We start from the raw sequence: 13920 nt of genomic DNA, 5'->3' as shown, positions 1-13920 counted from the left end.
AATACCGAGGGTTATGTTTGTTTTCTTCTAGAAGAGACGAAAAGTAATCAGATCTAGCAGTTTTAATGCTTTTCTGTAGGATAGGTACTTTCCGCCAAGCTAAACGAAATACCTCTAATTTAGTTTTCCTCCATCTGCGCTCCATTTTCTGGGCTGCTCTCTTTAGGGTGCGAGTGTGCTCATTATACCACGGTGTTGGACTCTTATCCTTAATCTTCCTTAAGCGTAAAGGAGCAACCGCATCTAAAGTGCTAGAAAAGAGAGAGTCCATAGTTTCTGTCACATCATCAAGTTGTTCTGAGCTATTGGATATGCTGAGGAACTGAGATAAGTCAGGAAGATTATTTATAAAGCAGTCTTTTGTGGTAGAGGTAATGGTTCTACCATATTTGTAACAAGGAGTTGGCTTTACAGCTTTAGCTATATGGAATATACAGGAGACTAGATAATGATCTGAGATATCATCGCTCTGCTGTAAAATTTCAACGCCACTGACATCAATTCCATGTGACAGTATTAAATCTAGAGTATGATTTCGACAATGAGTAGGTCCTGAAACGTGTTGTTTAACACCAATTGAGTTTAGAATGTCTATAAATGCTGATCCCAACGAATCTCTTTCATTATCAACATGGATATTAAAATCACAGACTTTATCTGCAGTCAGCACTAACTCCGATAGAAGATCAGAAAATTCTTTAATAAAGTCTGTATGGTGCCCTGGTGGCCTGTATACAGTAGCCAGTACAAACATCACAGGGGATTTATCATTAACACTTGTTTCTTTAGATAGCGTTATATGAAGCACCATTACTTCAAACGAATTATACTTGAAACCCGACTTCTGAGAAATACTGAAAATATTGCTATAAATTGTAGCAACACCTCCCCCTTTACCTTTTGGACGCGGTTCATGTTTGTAACTGTAATCTTGGGGTGTAGACTCGTTTAAAGTAATGTAATCATCTTGTTTTAGCCAGGTTTCTGTCAGACAAAGCACATCTAGTTTATGGTCAGTGAACATATCATTTACAAAAAGTGCTATTTGAAGAAAGGGATCTAATATTCAGTAAGCCAAGCTTTATCATGTGTTTATCTGTATTATATTGGTTTTTTATTTGTTGAACATCAGTTAAATTGTTACTATTACTTTGGTTTGGATGTTTTCTGTATTTTCTAGTTCGGGGAACAGACACAGTCTCTATAGAGTGATATCTAGGTGAAAAAGTTTCATGTAGTCTTTGTCTTTTCAGATTCTTACTATCAGCATTGTCAGGTTTTATTTTCTTGAATAAAGATGTTATTTTTTCTATGCTGACTGTTGTTGGCACACTAAAGCAAAGCACACTGTCAGCAAGCTCTGAAAAATTATTTGAATTATTTTTTTCCTTGCAAAATAGTTGCACCAGAAATTATTGAACTGACTATTCAACCTTACTAATCCCAGCCCATCCAATATTATTTTAAAAGGTTTCTGTGTTTATATACACTACCATTCAAAATATTTTTTTTTGTACGTTTTTAAAAGAAGACTCTTACACTCACCAAGGCTGCATTTATTTGATCAAAAATGCAGTAAAAACAGTAATATTATGTAATATTATTACAATTTTAAATAACTTTTTTTTTTATTTTACTATATTTTAAAATATAATTTATTTCTGTGATGTACAGCTCAATTTTCAGCATCATTACGCTAGTCTTCAGTGTCACATGATCCTTCAGAAAACGTTCTAATATGCTGATTTGCTGCTCAAGAAACATTTCTTCTTATTATTAATGTTGTAATCAGTTGTGCTGCTTAATATTTTTGTGGAAAACCGTGACAGTTTTTTCAAGATTCTTTGATTAATAGAAGAAAAGAGCAGCATTTATTTGAAATAGAAATCCTCTGTAACATTATAAATGTCTTTACAGTCACTTTTGATCAATTTAATGCATCCTTGCTCAATAAAAGCATTAATTTCTTAAAAAAAAAAAAAAAAAAGTAAATCTTACATACCCCAAACTTTTAAAAGGTATCTATCTATCCACAGACCCCTTTCAGTAGCTTCATGGACCGAATTTTGAAAACCCAATTCATAACAGAATAAAAATAGATTAGAGAGCAGATTCTGTCTAAATGCAGTGAGGTCACTGTGCATATAAACATTTATGAGCACGCATTACTCCGCACAGCCGACTTATAATTACTGTAACAAGCCATTAGTGGCCTCATGTCTAGTCTTTATATATTTATTTGTTTGTTTATTCATTATGCGTGTACAGGTGCAGGTTTCCTTCAGCAGTGAGACACAGGAGAGCTTGTGCTCACGCTGGAAAGTTACTCTCGCTGGTTATGCAACCGCACTACTCTAGTTTTCTGTCCAGGATGATGGATGTGTTTCCCTTTCCCCGCGAGCCAGATATTCACACCACCTTTTCACAGCACTGCCTTGGCCGTTTCATTTGTGTGCGTGTGGCGTTTTAATAATTTATTCACCTGCATTTAATGGCTGGGAAAAGTAAATGAGGGGTTTTATTTGAAATATCATGACTGCGCTCAACATCAAACATATGTTGTTTTTCCTTCGGTGATGAAACTGACACATTTATGGAATGTTGTTTCGGCGTCACCTGGGAAACATCCATCTGATAACATTGGCATAAGGGTCCTTCTGGAGTCGTATTTGGTTTATATCATATTATGATGCTTCTGAGGAATATGAGATATCCCCACTTTCTCTCCTATTAAAACAACCCATATTATATAAAAAAGATCTTCGAAGGTCAGTGATGTTGTGACGCAGACTTTGATTATTAGTTTCTGGCTGTTGCTTTTATTGTCATTCCATTGCAGTAGACACACAGATTGACTTGCTTGCCTCATTGCTTTTAAAAAGCCCTGTTAAAAACAGAGTTTTCCCCCTCAGTGCAGACCAGAACCAGGTCCAGACAATGACAGCGATGAGTCAGAGAGGTGTTCTCAGTGGAGCTCCCTGTAGAGTCAGTTGGAGCGCAGTTGGGCTGCAGGAATTCCTGATGTATTTTGCAGCTGCAGAGATAATGTTTGTTTGCGTTTTCTCTTTTAACAGGATCTCAGGGGTCCAGGAGAGGAACTCAGAGTAGGTTTCAATCATGGGTTTGATTCTAAGTAATTGGTGCCTAAAAATATTTTTGTATAAAATATAAATTTTTAATTTTTTAAGTTGTATAAATTGTATTCTTGAAGTTTACAAATCCGAATTATAGTACTAATTGCCACTAGCAACAATAAACCTGAGTCGTTTACATTTTCATATTTTGATGTTGTGCATTCTCCCATTTATTTTGCTCACAGGTCAGTCAATCAAGATGTTCATCCGTGGACGACCAATCACCATGTACATTCCTTCAAACATTCTAAACTACGAGGAGCTGAAAATGGATCTTCCCTCACAGAAACTGGATCTGGATTGGGTGTATCCTAAAACAATTCTTTTAACTTTTTTTAAAAAGAATTATTTTAAAAGTAATTAAAATTAATTAAATTATAAATGAATTGTAAGTAATTATAGAATTAATTATATTATATACAATTTTTAAATGTAATATATTATATTATATAATAATTGTAAAATACATGCAGTTTTATTATAAAGCGATTTATATTTTGTATATATGTAATTAAATATTTTACTGTTTTTGTCTATCATCTATATATAGAGAGAGATTTTTTAAAAATCAGATTCCAATAAAAGAGGAAAAAAGAATGCTGTGTATTCAAATTATATTCATGTTTAAATCTTTTCAAAAATTACAAAAATAAACACTATATTTTTTAAATACATCTCTTTCATGCTTAGTCACCTACATTTTTAAGCTGATAAATATGCAGACATTTCCTCTAACTATTGACTTATTGAAAGACAGCACATATTTTTTCCAATGCATAGAACTTATGCTTTGCTTTCTCAATTTCATAATTTTTGGGTGTATCCCCAAAAAAGCAAAGTCTGGAACAAAACCTGTTCTCTCTGTTAATTTTGGAAACCGTATCAATCATCTTTTTCTTAAAATCTTATATTGCCTCATGTTGCTAAACACAGTGAATTAGATTTCCTTTATATAATGTATACATATTAGCAAATGTTCCTTGACCCTTTTTATTTTCAGCTATGGTTACCGGGGACGGGACTGTCGAGCAAACCTTTACCTGTTGCCATCTGGAGAAGCAGTTTATTTTATTGCATGTGTGGTGGTTCTGTATCATATCACCAACCAAACGCAAAGACATTATCGGAAGCACACAGACTGCGTCAGATGGTGAGTTTGAAGAGTTACGTATTTAGATGTGCACCTAATTTCTTCCTGATTATTATGTTCTTACTTTTTCTTTTACTTGTTGGCATGTAGTCTTGCCATCCACCCAGACAAGGTGCGTGTAGCATCCGGACAGACAGCGGGAGTAGACAAAGATGGCAAGGTGAGATTCATATATGAATAAATCACAGTTTACTGATTACCAAGATGTGACGTTATCATGTATTTTCAGTTTTACAGGGCAAATAATTTGTATGTTATTTGACATTGAATACTTTGGGAAGTCAGAATTGTAGTGTGACGTGCTATGCGCCATATAAAAACTATTTCATACAGCATTTTACTAATTCCATTATTTATTTATCTATTATTTATCATGTTGATTTTATGACCTCATATGCAGTTGTAATATTTTTACTTTTAAAAATGATTTGCAAATGGCCAGGGCTATTTTCAGTTGATGAATTGCTCTTGTTCCTTTTTTTGTTAGATGCTTTGGATAATGTTAAATATGTTAAATGTAAATTAAGCAGTGAAGGCAAAATGGTGATTATAATTGTGAAAAATTAGGTGTAAAAGTTTTTTATGCAATCCTAAAAACGTTAACCTAAAATCTTGAATCAAACAAACAAATAAACTTCATGTGCTTTCTGTGTGTGCATGTGTCTTTGTCAGCCTCTTCAGCCCTTTGTGCACATCTGGGACTCCAAAACGCTAGTGACACTGCAACAGATCGGCCTCGGTACATTTGAGCGAGGTGTAGGAGCCCTAGCATTTTCCAGTTCAGTAAGTATTGCTTCCCTTTCTACATTCTTTCCAGTTCAAATATAGCAGACAGACAGAATAGACTGTTGTTCACATGTACAACCCGAATTCCGGAAATGTTGGGACGTTTTTTAAACTAAAGGACTTTCAAATCGCATGAGCCAATATTTTATTCTCAATAGAACATAGATAACATAACAAATGTTTAAACTGAGAAATTTTACACTTTTATCCACTGAATGAGCTCATTTCAAATTTGATGCCTGCAACAGGTCTCAAAAAAGTTGGCATGAGGCAAAAAAGGGCTGAAAAAGTAAGAAATTTTGAAAGATTCAGCTGGGACAACATCCAGCAACTAATTAAGTTAATTGACATCAGGTCTGTAACATGATTAGCTATAAAATGGGTGTCTTAGAGAGGCAGAGTCTCTCAGAAGTAAAGATGGGCAGAGGCTCTCCAATCTGTAAAAGAGTGCGTAAAAAGATTGTGGAATACTTTAAAAACAGCATTCCTCAACGTCAAATTGCAAAGGCTTTGCAAATCTCATCATCTACAGTGCATAACATCATCAAAAGATAGAGAGAAACTGGAGAAATCTCTGTGCGTAAGGGACGCCACTGCATCACTCATCGGCATGATTCTCTCATTGACATTACTAAATGGGCCCAGGAATACTTCCAGAAACCACTGTCGGTAAACACAATCCACCGTGCCATCTACAGATGGTAACTATCATGCAAAAAGGAAGCCATATATGAACGTGGTCCAGAAGCGCCGTTGTGTCCTTTGGGCCAAGGCTCATTTAAAATCGACTGTTTCAAAGTGGAAAAGTGTTCTATGGTCAGACGAGTCCAAATTTAACATTCTTGTTGAAAATCATGGATGCCGTGTCCTCCGGGCTAAAGAGGAGGGGAGACCTTCCAGCGTGTTATCAGCGTTCAGTTCAAAAGCCAGCATCTCTGATGGTATGGGGGTGCATAAAAGTGCATACGGTATGGGCAGCTTGCATGTTTTGGAAGGCACTATGAATGCTGAAAGCTATATAAAGGTTTTAGAGCAACATATGCTCCCCTCCAGACGACGTCTGTTTCAGGGAAGGCCTTGTGTATTTCAGCAGGACAATGCAAAACCACATACTGCAGCTATTACAACAGCATGGCTTTTTAGTAGAAGAGTCCGGTGCTGAATTGGCCTGCCTGCAGTCCAGATCTTTCACCTATAGAGAACTTTTGGCGCATCATTAAACGAAAAATACAAACGACGACCACAAACTCTTCAGCAGCTGGAAACCTATATCAGACAAGAATGGGACCAAATTTCAACTCCAAAACTCCAGAAACTCATAACCTTCATGCCCAGATGTCTTCAAACTGTTTTGAAAAGAAGAGGAGATGCTTCACCATCAGTGAAATGCCCCTGTCCCAACTATTTTGAGACCTGTAGCAGGCATCAAATTTGAAATGAACTCATTTTGTGCATAAAATTGTAAAATTTCTCAGTTTAAACATTTGTTATGTTATCTATGTTCCATTGTGAATAAAATATTGGCTCATGTGATTTGAAATTCTTTTAGTTTTAATTTTATTCAAATTAAAAAAAACGACCCAACATTTCCAGAATTCGGGTTGTATTAAACGCATAGAATATAAATAATTATAAAATATGTAAATTGCATTTTGAAATATATTAAAATAGCAAACATCTATTTTAAATTGTAATAATATTTCACATTATTACTGTTCTTAATGTACTTTTAATTAAAATAACTGCAGCCTTGAGCATAAGAAACATCTTTCCAGAATTTTAAAAACCATAATTATTCCAAACTTTTGACTGGTAGTGTATTATTTTTTATTTTATTTTATTTTATTTTATTTTTTTACAGGATGGTGGTACATTGCTGTGTGTGATCGACGATTCCAATGAACACATGCTTTCTGTGTGGGACTGGAATAAAAACATAAAGCATGTTGAAGTTAAGGTGTGTTCACATACTCACACACAAACACACACACACACACACAGACAGAGGAATGCATGTTCGGCATATACTATCTACCAGACAATATCTACATGAAGCTACATAGATATAGTTTACATTCACGTGATTAGTAGCCTAGCAATATTTTTTCAAGCTTATGCACAGTATTTCCTAATAAAAACTCCAGGTTTGACCCACCATTATGTCCGAGTCCTAAATTTAGTTTTTTAAGATGAGTTATCCTAGTGATTATTTCAGCAGCTCTGACTGAATCTGAAAGGCATCAGCTTTATTGTGGATGGTTTTTTAGCTCTGTGGGATCCTTTGTCCTAAAATGTTTCCTCCTTCTTCTGCACAAGCGGTTTGAACAGGGTTGCTATGGGAGCGACTAAATATTTTACAGTAGATTTGTATGAGTGATTGCGAGCGTTTTAAGAACTGGCCATTTGTGTGAAGTAATTTTTCTTCCTCGTGTTTTATTTTTGGGTTGTACTGCCAGTAATGGATTTAGGAAGTAGTTGGACTTAGAATAGCATGACGCTTTGTCAAGGGAGTTCTGTTTGCTGACTGAGTTCATCTAGATTTTCATCTCAATGTGAATTGGTTTATTTTTTTAAAGTCAGTTTGCGGTGAGATAAATATCATTCAGAAATTTCACAAGCCCTTCAGATGTATGTTTGAGGCAAAATTGTGGAAACAATAGTGCTTGAAGATGAATATACAGAACATGGTTGCAGTACAAAGTTAAGGAGCCTGAACAGTTTAGAAATCTTAAACTATGATAATATCTTCTGCAGAGCTTTGAAGACGTATTTACAGTTTCTGGATTACACCTTTTAATAACACAGGAAAATTACAGTCATTTTCTGTCATTAAACTGACATAAGCTGCTATTGCAGCTGAAGATTGACTGGATGTTTGAAGTTGAATTGGAGCTTTTCTCTTATAATAACACAGAGCCATTGGCACATGTCTTCACGCTATGCGTCTGTGTGTGTGTGTTTCAGAGCACTAATGAGGCAGTTTTGGCAGTGGACTTCGGCCCAACAGACACCAACAACATCATCTCCTGTGGCAAGTCCCACGTCTACTTCTGGACCATGAGCGCTGGCACACTGACCAAGAAACAAGGCATCTTTGGAGTGAGTCCATATTTGGCCACCAATTGACTGTCCTCCACTGTAAATTTGGTATCGTTTGCTTTTCCTAACAAACCATACATCAGTGGAAAGCTTATTTATTCAGCTTTCAGATGATGTAGAAATCTCAATTTTGAAAAGTTGACACTTATGACTGGTTTTATGGTCCAGGGTCACATATAAGAATTAAGATTATAATTAATTAATTATAATCATATAAAATTAAGGAACACAACTGTTTTCAACATTTAAAAAAATAATAAGATATGTTTCTTGAGCACCAAATCATCATTAGAATGATTTCTAAGGGATCATGTGACACTGAAGACTAGAGTAATAGTGCTGAAAATTCAGCTCTCCATCAAGGGAATAAATTGCATTTCTTGTAATAATATTTACATTTTAATTATATGTTTAATGTATTTTTGACTTCTTTTAAAAACATTTAAAAAATCTAAAAACCCCAAACTTTTGAACGGTAATGTACCTTTTTTTTTTTTTTTTTTTACTGTAATATACCTTAAAATTAGCTTATGATTAGCTTTAAAGGATAGAACCACTTCATAATGTATTTAGCTATGAATTCACTCATAGTTTAGTATTTGTTAGTGTTGGTGATTTTGTTCATTGTTTCATTAACAGAAATACAAAAAGCCCAAGTTCGTCCTGTGCTTCGTGTTCAGTCTTACGGGTGATGTGTTGACGGGAGACTCTGAGGGGAACATTCTCACATGGGGAAAATCAGCTGCTGATATCAAAACATTAGGAAAAGGAGCAAAGGGTAAGCGAAACGATTTCCTAATTTTTACCTGATAGACTTCAATTTTAAGTATTAGTAGGGATACACAATATTTATCAGTACTGTATCGGTTTTCATCAAAAATTAAATAATCCGTTTCACGTGGTTGTATGATAAAATACGGAAGAAATAATATGATGCTACTAAGTAACATTTTATATATAATGATCAGCTTATCAGTATCAGCCAGAATTATTTTAACAATTTTTTTTTTTAATATAGCCTCTATTATTTACAGTATTTGAAAAACTATAGATACTGTCTGTCATTTCAAATTCACTTTGCCACTTTTTTCTTCTCTCCCTGCCTGCAGAGACATTTCAGATCATGAAGCAAACGCGCGCTCACGAGGGCAGTGTTTTCACTATGTGCGTCCTGCAGGGTGGAGCTATACTCAGCGGTGGCGGTAAGGACCGGAAGATCATCCGCTGGAGCGCAGACCTGGCACCTGAAAGAGAGTGTGAGGTGAGATGTGAATCTGTGTAAACTGTGTGTTTGCAGCAATGAGAGTAAATTAAACTATAGAGTTTATAAATCAAAAATGTCTTGAATGGCCTTTTCTCTTCCAGATTTCTGAGAAATTTGGTGCAGTCCGCACCATTGCGGATGTGGATGGAGAGGAACTGCTCGTTGGCACAACACGAAATGCAATCCTAAGAGGAACATTTTCGGATGGGTTTGTGGCCATTGTACAGGTAAATATATTGGATTTATATGCAAATATAGTTTTTTAAATACATTTTATTTATAAAACATTTTTCAATAAATTTAATTTAAAAAGCAGCTTCAGCAAAATAAAAGTTTTGACCTTATACTGCAAATGTGTATTGAATTGTCAGGGTCATGTGGATGAAATGTGGGGTCTGGCCACACACCCCACTCAGAACATATTTCTTTCCTGTGGAAATGATCGTCAAGTGTGTGTGTGGAATGCAGAGAACCACAAACTGGACTGGTGCACAACACTAGAGGTCAGAGAGGTCACAGAAAATTGTAACCGTTTTAAAGGCACACTAGCGCCTTTTTTGTGTGTGTGCCACTGTATACTACATTTTATACTGACACCTATTGGTATAGATTCTGCATCATGCAATATGCTTGGAATAGAGCAGAAGTACACAGCTGAAAGTGTTTGATAATATGGGCGCTACTCATCATTTTAAACATATTTGGCAATACTTATATTCATTTATTTAAACTTTTATGTTGGTGCGCCTTTAAAAAATTATACCAGTATTATCGTAAACACTCTGAAAGTGACAGTGAATTTAACAATAATCTTTATCACTTTTAGGAATCTGGTCTGTGTGCTGATTTCAGTCCAAATGGAGCTGTTGTCTCTGTTGGACTGAGTACTGGAAGGTAAAACATTTACAACACGGCTGATAACAATTACCACTTCAGTTTTATAGTGAAATGTTCCCTTTTTTAATGGCTTTATGATGTTTTTTAACCGCTTGCCGATATAGATGGGTTGTACTGGATCTGCAAACCAAAGAAGTGGTGTCAGACCTGACTGATGGCAATGAGCAACTGTCCGTAATGAGATACTCACCAGGTCAGAGGTCAACAAAATCACAATAATAAAGGGCACAGTATAAAACAGAACTACGCTTTTTCTGAAAATGAACCTTATTACATTTATTAGTAAATGTAAAACTGATAGCTTGTTTGTGGCACATGCATGTGTTTCAATGTGGCAGCTTTTACTGCATGCAGATTGTTTTGCAAGCCTGTTTATTGTCGATAACTTATATTTTACTGCTTACCAAAACACAGATGGCAGCTTTTTGGCAGTTGGTTCCCATGACAACTTCATCTACATTTACAGTGTCACTGAGGGTGGCCGGCGCTATACAAGATTCGGAAAGTGCACAGTAAGCAAAGCATTTGGGTCAAATACTCTTAAGATGTCAAACTGTTTTATGGTGGTTTGTTACGTGTAATGTTTTATAGCGGTCTGTTTGTGTTAAAAAGCACAATAAGTTGTGCAGATAAAATTCATTCCCTTTATGTAACACTACAGGGGCACTCCAGTTTCATTACTCACCTCGACTGGTCCAAAGATGGAAAATACATCATGTCCAACTCTGGAGATTATGAAATTCTATACTGTAAGGCTGCATGCTTCAGTTCATGACATAGGAACATATTCCAAGAGGACAATGAGTAATATAAATGATAATGCATTTTAACATTTATGTTTGTGGAAAAAGGGGATGTCGCAAGTGGCTGCAAGCTGTTGAGGAACCGGTTTGAGAGTAAAGATCGAGAGTGGGCGTCCTATACCTGTGTGCTTGGATTCCATGTCATGGGTGAGAGAAAATCATTTCTTTTAAATGATTTTAGGTATCTGTGGTTGTTGCTAAGGCATGCAGCATATTGAACCATATCTATAAACTAGAATAAGAGTGTCAAACTCATTTTGAGTGGAGATGGACTCTCTCTTTTGATTTGTTCATTTTTTTTATTTGCACATTCACACCATACACTCTTCTAAATTTAATAAAGTCCCAAATCAACTCTATCCTGTTTAATAACCAATGCAAACCAATCCAAAAATAAACAGAAGACCACTTAGAAGTTTTGCATGGGCAAACGCCACTCATATTTTTAGAAAATGTACATTAGTTAAAAAAGAAAATACATTTAAAACTATTGCTAAAAAATATTAAAATGTTTTGTTTTGTGAAAATCAAAGTGTTTGTATGTGGTAGATCATATTTATTAATATTAATTATTTATTTATTTATTTATTATTATTATTATTATTATTGATTCATAAATGCATTAAGTGTATTGCCCTAATGTTGTGAGTCCCCAGAGTCCTGTGCATTGAATGCATATGTAAGTGTATGTTGACTGTCTTTCTAAACTGTAATGCTGTCTAGGTGTGTGGCTCGAGGGATCAGATGGGACAGACATCAATGCCTTGTGTCGATCACACAGTGAGAGTATGGTGGCAGTGGCCGATGACTTCTGTAAGGTTCATTTGTTCCAGTATCCATGTCCCAAACTAAAGGTCAGTCACTGCCTGATGTATTTATTGAGAGTCAAAGATATTATCATTTTAGACTAGAAATAGAATTAAACAATAAATCTCATGAGACTCAGTATGCTTAACAATGCATTAAAGTTTGATATAACAGGCCAGATGTAGTATGTATTGTATGCCGATTAATAATTCACATATTTACTCTAGGTAATATGTCAGAAAGAGTGTTTGTTTATACTGGAAGACATTAATAATTTATTCCCTGATTTCTCTGTCAGGCTCCAAGTTATAAGTACGAGGGCCATGGCAGTCATGTGACCAACGTTCGATTCACACATAATGACAGTCACCTTCTGTCAATGGGCGGGAAGGACACCTGCATCTTCCAGTGGCGAGTTAAAGGGGCAGGGACTGGAGACCATTCCAAGGAACATCTAGCTTCTTCCTCTTCTATCTGCTCTTCCTCTAGCTCTACAGTGAATGGAACATAGAGAGACATATACCAGAAATACCAAGAAAGAAACAGGCATGAAGATATTCTAGGAAATGAAACGAGGAGGAAATAACGCAGTGCACAATCTGCTGTGACATGAGGCATTTGGAAGGTTATGCCAGCTTTTGTGAAACATGTCACAGTGTTGTTTTACCATTGAGAAGTCGTAAATAATGCATAACTGTTCACTACCTACATTTCTTCGTGAACTGACATGGCCAAAAAAATATATTGTCTGAAATTTTTTTTTTTTTTTTTTTTTTAAAGAAATGTATTATTGCATTCCAAAGTCAGAAGGAAAAAAATAAAAATAAATTATGAAAAGTCTAAAAAAAAATTGTGGTGGTCCTAAACATGTTTATTTTCTTAATGCAAAAAAGAAATAAAAATAAAATAGTTTTTTTTTACTTTTTTTTTTTTTTTTTACTTTTAATCTTGGGGCTTTGACAGTTTTTGTGAGATTCACACTTTTGACAATAAAAATCGTGACATTTCTGTCATTTGAACACATCACTAGACAAGGATGTATTAAATGAAATTAATCTCTAGTTCTTACATGTATCATGCTTTACTCGGTGTATTTCAAGTTTACATGTGCTTGTTTACTTCATATTACTTTTCATATACTTATTTTAATCATCTACTGTTTTTCCGGTCATTAAATACTATATGCATAATTGTCTGACATTACATTATTAACCTTAAATCATGTCTCTGTGAAGCATTGTGTTATGGTTAGCAGGATAATCAATGCTTTGTTTGCTATCAGGAATATGTCCTCTGTCCAAAAACTTCCAAAAGGCTTGTCTTTTATGGATCAAGTCAGCTTTTACGGCTTGTTAAACAATGTGAAATTTTGTTATTTTTAATCAAATAAATACATTTTAAAGTAAGAATGTTTTTGTCTTAACTTTTTGTCTCAAGTTTCATATAGTTACTGAGGTTAATCAGTTTTAGTATTACGAAACGCCACCTAGAGGACAATAGGAGCAAGGCTTTTTTAATGACAGATTGCGTTGCTGTCTGTAAGTCTATAGAGGGAAGTATTGCACCACTTTTCAGTATCCTAACCTGATTCTACGTTATGTTCGTAAGTGAACATTTCTGATATTTTGGACGACTGGCTATCATATACCTGCATAAAATCTGAGAAATTTCATTTTTAGTTTAAATCTAATTAAATTAACCTTTAATAGGTCTTAAGTTGTATGCAAATGTATTCATTTGTTTGTTTAACAATTGATTAGAAATTTAAAAAAAAAATGCACAATAGTCTTTTTATATATATTTTTTAATTTAATTAAAATTATTTTCATTTTTAAAAGCTCAAGTTTCTGTTTCTTTTTTATTTATTGTTTTCAGAATAACATAAACAATGCACACCTGTGAATTACAATAAATCATGAAAAAAGAAAAACGACATTCAATGATTAATGAGTTTGATATCCTTATTATGCAGTATTTATG

At 34.8% G+C, this 13920-nt stretch overlaps 1 protein-coding gene across 2 annotated transcripts in view; it reads left to right on the top strand.

The window, feature by feature from the left end:
- Positions 1-13349, top strand: part of eml3 (EMAP like 3) — a 34815-nt gene extending 21466 nt beyond the window's left edge. For both annotated transcript variants that reach the window (XM_058781517.1, XM_058781518.1), the window contains 18 exons: positions 3075-3104; positions 3320-3440; positions 4135-4284; positions 4375-4444; positions 4957-5067; positions 6932-7027; positions 8035-8169; positions 8809-8947; positions 9279-9430; positions 9535-9660; positions 9805-9936; positions 10260-10327; positions 10435-10523; positions 10745-10842; positions 10992-11079; positions 11182-11280; positions 11857-11987; positions 12239-13349. In XM_058781517.1, the coding sequence (XP_058637500.1) occupies positions 3075-3104; positions 3320-3440; positions 4135-4284; positions 4375-4444; positions 4957-5067; positions 6932-7027; positions 8035-8169; positions 8809-8947; positions 9279-9430; positions 9535-9660; positions 9805-9936; positions 10260-10327; positions 10435-10523; positions 10745-10842; positions 10992-11079; positions 11182-11280; positions 11857-11987; positions 12239-12451 (2048 nt within the window). In that variant the 3' untranslated portion in view covers positions 12452-13349. The remainder of the gene's footprint in view (positions 1-3074; positions 3105-3319; positions 3441-4134; positions 4285-4374; positions 4445-4956; positions 5068-6931; positions 7028-8034; positions 8170-8808; positions 8948-9278; positions 9431-9534; positions 9661-9804; positions 9937-10259; positions 10328-10434; positions 10524-10744; positions 10843-10991; positions 11080-11181; positions 11281-11856; positions 11988-12238) is intronic.
- Positions 13350-13920: the final 571 nt, after the last annotated feature.

This window comes from Onychostoma macrolepis, chromosome 07 (assembly GCF_012432095.1).
Source record: "Onychostoma macrolepis isolate SWU-2019 chromosome 07, ASM1243209v1, whole genome shotgun sequence".
Taxonomy (NCBI): Eukaryota; Metazoa; Chordata; class Actinopteri; order Cypriniformes; family Cyprinidae; genus Onychostoma; species Onychostoma macrolepis.
This window is presented reverse-complemented; position numbering and strand designations above follow the sequence as displayed.